We start from the raw sequence: 7,500 nt of genomic DNA, 5'->3' as shown, positions 1-7,500 counted from the left end.
AGTAGAGCTCGTCTGCAGGAGTTTTTCCCCGCAGTTTGTGTCTTGAGCCTGTGAGGGAAAGTGTAGCTCCTCGTCCTCCTCTACCATGAAACCAATTGCAACTTGGAAAGATACAGGGTGAATTGTAGTTTGTGAAGCGAGAGAGAAACCATGGCGAATATTAAGGTGGCTGTGCGTGTCCGACCTATCAGTCAAAAGTAAGTTTGTTTTATTTTCCGGGTATTTGACATATATTTTCAGCCTTGTAATTGAATTATCATAATTACACCGCGAGGTTAATTAACGATTTACATGATCAGATTTGCAATTAAGCGCCGATATGTATGATTAACGAAAAGAAGTAATATATTAAAAAAAAGCAATTAAATGTCCAACTTTAATAGAAAAATAAGGAATGCACATACTCAAAATGACCGAATGATCAGTTTAAAAAATAAACTCCCCATTTCTCACCCTGTGATGGTTATAATTAATCCATACGTCACCGCTCATTTCTCCATCAATCTATTCTTATTGAGCAACACCGTTTTCCTACCTTAGAAATAACAAGAACGATACTACTTGTAATAATGTATTGCATCTATTTATGTATCCGTGATATATCTATTGCGTGGTTGCATTATTACAAATCGGGGAAGAAATTTCGGAATCTAGAAACTCTGATGAATTGGTGTGCTTGCATGGTAGCGAAGTCTTAGAATGCATGGCGAAATTCGGCAAGTCAAGAATATATTTTCCTTTGTTTGAAAAAAAAATGTATTCGGGGTGAATTAGGTAGTGTTACTATTTATATCAGAATGCGTTTTTTTTTGTGCTTGAATTCGTAAATTTTAACAAAAGATATAAAAAAGATACAACTGGAAAGATAGAAGATTCGGAATTATATAATCACAGCCAAAAAAAAGATAGAAAGAAAGACGATTGTGTACCGATAAAGTAGAATTAGAATTCATTGGGTTTTCCCTTTATTTCGGAAATAAGTTTGTTTTTTGCGGTTGATTAAAGCAATACGATTCGATTTCTGGCAACTGAAGCAAATGGAAGGTCGACGGAAGTCAATCGATTCCGCGAGACTTCGTTACGGTTTTGTTTTATTTTATTTTATTTTTGTAAAGTTTAAAGTAAAGTTTCGATTATTATCTTTGTTAGGAGTTAAGGTAGGCCTAGAATAAATAGTCTTTGTAATGTTTTGTTTTTTTTCGTATTTTTTCTTAAAGGTCTTCAATTATTGTCTGTTTTGAAGGTTTAGATAGGCCTAAAATAAGACTTCGTTATCATCTTTTGTTATATTTTGTCGAAAGATTTCCGATTATTGTCTCTTTTACGAGTTTAGAGGGGCCCAAAGTAAATAAATGGTGTGTTCATTTATGAAGTGATTTGTGTGTTTATCTTTGTTTGTTTGGGCTGATTTTTAGATTTAGGAGATCATTTGCATATGAGTTGATAAATAAATTAAGAACAGTGAAAAATATGGAATTGAGGCATATAGTACGTCCGCATAGTACGTGTAAAATGTAGTAAATATAAAAATGTATCAATGACAAAAAGATCGGAATAAAAAGGTACCAAATATACAAAGAATAAAAATCGTCTAAAATCCATAAACAAACATCTTCATTAGTTATCAGTATTATTTTTAGAAATCTATTTTAGGATGCATTTATTATACTTGCAATGTTTACCGGTATTTTGGGTATGTTGAGCTTTTTCTAATGTTCAGTATATTTGTTACTTTTTTCAAATGCGTTTCTGTTAGTGTTATATTGTTCCAGTGTATATCATTATCATTAACAACGGTTCGAGAGGCCTGGTGAATTCGAATACAAAAAAAACTGCATAGATTTAGTAAAACCGGTTTATCAGACCACTAAACGGTTAACACTACTTGGATATCTAAGCTTTAGCAATGCAGTCTGAAATTAGGTATAAACAGGCAGATTAACTTGATTTTAACTGAAGGAAAATAAAGCATACAGGAAAATCGGCCAAAGGCTTGTGTGTTAACGGAAGAGGCAAGCGCGGGCATTTACAAAAAATAATTTAGAATAGTGCTTCCTCGAGTGCTTCGGTTGTTAACGAATTTGAACTAAATTTAAGAAGCAAAACTACCCGAAATAAACCACACTCAAGGTCAAGGTGGGGTGATATTAATGGAAAGAAATAGGAGTCAAATAACGAAGAAATTCGCCTAAAGTATTGCGCTGTGGGATGTCTGTGAGTGTGCGTGTGAATTTTAGGTTAACAATGGACAGGTTGTAAGGCGGTGTTTGGGCAAGTAATGTTCTCGGCGGACTAATACATAAGGGAAGAATGGGTGGCGATGCAGTTTTATAAATGTGCAGATTTTAGCTTTTTACGATGCGGAGAAAGTGTGATAGAAGAAGCGGATGAGGAACGTGGAAAGGATAAGGAAGAACAGGAATTATGAGGATGAGGGAGTAGTAATAAATGTAACAGCGGATTAAATGGTCATTGATAGGTTATAGTAATAAGGGAAGTGGTAAAGATTTCATTGTTTATTTCAAAATGTATATATATATACTTTCTTTTTTACACATGGTGGTGGTAATGTATCGCTGAGCATTATATAAACCCGCTGGCACTATAAAGATAGGCCTAGCGCCCTAACAACAAACTGCTGACACAGGCATCACATGACAGACATTTTAACGAGGCGAACATAACGAATATGGTTATTTTTACTCCCAGTGCTATCGTATCTGCCGTCAAGATATCATTATCGTATTGTCATCATCACTACCACCATCGTCGTCATAGTCATCATCATCATCATTGTTGTTGTCATCATCACTATCACCACCACCATCACTCCATTTAACCTAGTCAGAGAGAGAGAGAGAGAGAGAGAGAGAGAGAGAGAGAGAGAGAGAGAGAAATTTCCATAGAGCTTTGTAAAAAAAACGACCTAATGCAACACGTAAATAGCCGCAAAGAATACACATGAAACCTCTTTGCTTTCTTATCCTTTCTTTACTCTTTATTTTATTACATATCTAAGGAGGAACTGACCACCGACCCGCACGATATTTACTTGACCTGAATACGCCACAGGTTGACCTTCGCCTCACCTGACATACGTTTGATATACAAGGTCAGGGTCTGTTTGTCATCTCTTACTGCATGTTGTGATTCGAGCAGCGACATCTATTGAATTAGATGGGATAACCTGCAGTTCTTTTTTTCTTTTTCTTGTTTACTATTTTTATAAGCTTAATATGTGGATGTGGGCGTTTATGATGTGCAATCTCGCGTGGTTGTTTGTCGTTTGACCTCGAGAAGTTTGTTTTATTTGGTGTCATTGTTTTTCGCTTTTGATATGGAGAGGGTAATGCTGTTTGTAATTCTTGAGTGGCAGTGTGTGCGTTTTTTTTTTTTCTTCAAAGTGAAATTAGTTTGAAATAAATCAAAGTTCGATCAAGTGTTTTATGCTGATGACCGAACATTGAATCGGGGAGTGAGAGAGAGAGAGAGACTGAGACAGAGACAGACACACAGAAAGACAGACAGAGGGAGAGAGATAGGGTGAGAGAGTGTGTGAATAATGAATGAGAGAGAGATAGAGATAGATAAGGAGAATAAATGAATGAGAGAGAGTGAAAAAGAATAAATGAATGAGAGAGGGAATAAACGAAATAAATGAATAAGAGAGAGAGAGAACGAGAGAGAAAACTCGTGTGTGGCTTTATATATCGAAATCCGATGGATGTGGATTAGTACATTCTCATTTCTCTCTCTCTCTCTCTCTCTCTCTCTCTCTCTCTCTCTCTCTCTCTCTCTCTCTTTCTCTTTCTCTTTCTCTTTCTCTTTCTCTTTCTCTCTCTCTCTCTCTCTTCTTTCTCTCTTTCTTTCTTTTTCTCTTTCTTTCTTTCTCTTTATCTCTCTTTCTTTCTCTTTCTTTCTCTCTTTCTCTCTTTCTCTCTCTCTCTCTCTCTCTCTCTCTCTCTCTCTCTCTCTCTCTCTCTCTCTCTCTCTCTCTCAAAAAATGTGATAATAAAAAAGATAAAAACAAGAAAACAGTTTACATGAAGGTCAGCCAAACCAAGTTATGATTACAAACCACGCAAGGGGAAAAAATAAGTATATAAGTAACACGCAAATTTACGCACAATAACGAAAATAGAAGAAGACAGATAACAAAGCACAAATGCGATGTAAAAACAGCCAGCTTATCCCTCGGCCAAGAAAAGCGAGCGTGTGTAAATAAGGCATCCTTGTGTGTGGAGGCGAACCTCGGCGATTGCTCTCGCCCGAAGAGCTTTGCATCACGTGATCATGTTGATACCCATCCTCCCCCCCCCCTCTCTCCCTACTCCTGCTGCTGCTGCTGCTGCTGCTCATCCTCCTCGTTCTCCATCTCCTCCTCCTTGTTCTCCGCCTTCTCTTCCTCCTCGTTCTCCACCTCCTCCCCATCGTTCTGCGCCTCTTCCTCCTCCTCCTTCTCCGCCTCCTCTTCCTCCTCCTTCTCCGCCTCCTCTTCCTCCTCGTTCTCCGCCTCCTCTTCCTCCTCGTTCTCCGCCTCCTCTTCCTCCTCGTTCTCCGCCTCCTCTTCCTCCTCGTTCTCCGCCTCCTCGTCCTCCTCGTTCTCCACTTCCTCTTCCTCCTCGTTCTCCGCCTCTTCTTCCTCCTCGTTCTCCGCCTCTTCCTCCTCCTCGTTCTCCACCTCCTCCTCCTCCTCCTCGTTCTCCATCTCCTCCCCTCCTCCTCCTCATCTTCCTCCTCTTCCTCCTCCTCCACTCCCGATGTCCTACTCCTAGCCCTTCCTTGCCCTTTCTCTTTTTTTCTCTTTTTCCCCTTTCTCTCTTCGTTTTGCCGTCCGTTACTCTTTGTTTTGGTTTCTCTCTTCCCATTCTTTCTTCGCCATGCTCCTTATCCTCTGTCTTGGCTTTCCTCTTCCCCTATCCCTTGCTCCCCCTACTCTTTGTTTTGGTTTCTCTCTTCCCTTTCCTTCTACGCCATACCCCTTACCCTTTGTCTTGGTTTCTCTCTCTACTTCTCTTCTTCCTCATGCCGTCCCTTCCCCTATGTCTTGGCTCCCCCTTTCCATCTTCGTCATGCTCCCTACCTTCTGTCTTATCTCCTCATTCCCCTTTTCTTACTACCTTTTACCCTTTGTCTTGGCTTCCCCTTTTTGCTTCTTCCCTCTTCCCTCTTGGACTTGGATCCTTTCCCCTCGTCTCTACGCTTCCTTCTAGGTCTCGGGTCCCCTCCCCTTCCCCCTCCCCTCTCTTAAGTCTTGGAGGCCCACTCCCCCTTCCCCTTTAAGCCTCAGATCTCCCCCCCCTCCCGTCTTCCCCTCGCCTCCTCTTTCAGTCTTGGATTCCCTTCCCCTTTGCCAACACCCCTCCCCTTTTAAGCCTTAAATCCCCTTCAGCCTTCACCCTCGCCCCTCGCCCCTTCCCCTCGCCCCCCCCCACCTTACCCTCGCCCCTCTCCACCTTCCCCTCGCCCCTCACCACCTTCCCCTCGCCCCTCTCCCCTTCCCCTCGCCCCTCTCCACCTTACCCTCGCCCCTCTCCACCTTACCCTCGCCCCTCCCCCTTCCTCTCGCCCCTCCCCCTTTCCTGCGTGACCAAAGGCCTTCGTCAGGGTCGTAATAATTTTGGTAGTCGTTGCATCCGCTCTGATTTATGGTCGTTTCAGGACTGTTCGTTGGCGCTGTCAGGGAAACTGGCAGTTGTCAAGAGTGGGAAGGGGGATAATGATATATATATATATATATATATATATATATATATATATATATATATATATATACATACATATATATATATATATATATATATATATATATATATATATACATACATATACATACATATACATACATACATACATGCATATATATATATATATATATATATATATATATATATATATATATATATATATATATATATGTATATATATAATGTTTGTGTTTAGTTTAGATTTATGGATTTTTTAAATTTTCAGTTTCAGTTTTGTTTGATATTTCTTGATTTATGGAACTTTCTAGTTTTCCTGTTAGTCTGCTTTATGTTAATTTATTTTTTTCTCGTTTTTTTGTGTGATACAGAAAGATTTGCGGATTTTTCTCTCTCTCGATGGTAGTGTGAATGTCTTGCATGGTATTTCGGTTATGATTATGGTAGTGGTAGTGTTAGTGAGAACAGTAATGATAATGTTAATCGCAATTATAATTATTTCACAAAGACCACCACTACAATTATAGCCTGATTACTGCTACAACTACAACTACAACTACAGTAACACAAATAACCTGTACTACTACTACTATTCTTACTATTGATGTTAGTATTACCATTATTATTATTACTGTTGCTATTACTACTACCACTACCTCTACTATTACAACAACAACTACTGATACTGCTATTACTAGTACTACTACTGCTGTTGCTGCTGCTACCTCTGCTACTACTACTACTACTACTACTACTACTACTACTACTACTACTACTACTACTACTACTACTACTACTACTACTACTAATACTACTGTGGTTACAATACTAGCAAAATCACACCACTCTCACCAACTCCTGCTTTTAATATCTGATCATGTCATGTTTCCTCAATACCATGTCATTTTCGCCGCATTTGTCACGCTAAGTATAAAATGTTGCCAGGTATTGACCGGTCGTTTTTGGTTTGTAAAAGGCGCAAGTGTGTATTGTCATGACCGCTGTGCCAGTCAATCGTCGTGGATAAGTATGAGACAAGCTTTGATGTCACGTTGGGAAAGTACAGTGTGCTGAGTTTCGTGTTAAAAAAAGATCCATCACTGAGTTTTTATATTTTCCGATATTATTATTTTTTTTACAGCACCAAGTTGTTTTTTTTCATATGCTCCGAAGAAAATTTTTGTGTCTGCGAATGCATAAGAAGAAGCATGCAAGGGAAGTGTTGAATGCATGAGGACCGGCGTAGGTGATGGATGGGAAGACGAAACGTTGTGGCGAGAAGTTTTATGCATGGTGGGACGGGGGGGGTGGGAGCAAAAAGCATGTGATCGGCAAAAGAGAGGAGGGAGGGAGAGGGAGGAGGAGAGAGATGGGAGAGAGAGAGAGTAGAAGAGAGAGGGTGAGTGAGAGAGAAGGAGAGAGAGGGTGAGTGAGAGAGAAGGAGAGAGAGGGTGAGTGAGAGAGAAGGAGAGAGAGGGTGAGTGAGAGAGAAGGAGAGAGAGGGTGAGTGAGAGAGAAGGAGAGAGAGGGTGACAGAGAGAGAGAGAAGGGGAGAGAGGGTGAGAGAGAGAGAGAGGGGGGGGGGGGTGTGTGTGTGAGAGAGAGAGGGTGAGAGAGAAGGATAGAGAGGGTGAGAGAGAGAGAGAGAAGGATAGAGAGGGTGAGAGAAAGAGAAGGATACAGAGGGTGAGAGAGAGAGAAGGATAGAGAGGGTGTGAGGGACAGAGAGAAGGAGAGAGAGAAAGAGAGAGAGTGAGACCGACAGACAGAGACAGAGACAGAGACAGAGAGAAAA

The 7,500-nt window shown here is 40.4% G+C and overlaps 1 protein-coding gene across 1 annotated transcript in view; it reads left to right on the top strand.

Annotated features, from left to right (window-relative positions):
- The first annotated feature begins 39 nt into the window (after positions 1-39).
- LOC113809335 (uncharacterized) overlaps positions 40-7,500 on the top strand; it is a 183,422-nt gene continuing 175,961 nt past the window's right edge. Inside the window, exon 1 of the mRNA XM_070142284.1 lies at positions 40-197. Coding sequence (XP_069998385.1) covers positions 151-197 — 47 coding nt within the window. The 5' untranslated portion in view covers positions 40-150. The remainder of the gene's footprint in view (positions 198-7,500) is intronic.

The sequence above is a fragment of the Penaeus vannamei genome, chromosome 29, assembly GCF_042767895.1.
Source record: "Penaeus vannamei isolate JL-2024 chromosome 29, ASM4276789v1, whole genome shotgun sequence".
Lineage (NCBI taxonomy): Eukaryota > Metazoa > Arthropoda > Malacostraca > Decapoda > Penaeidae > Penaeus > Penaeus vannamei.
This window is presented reverse-complemented; position numbering and strand designations above follow the sequence as displayed.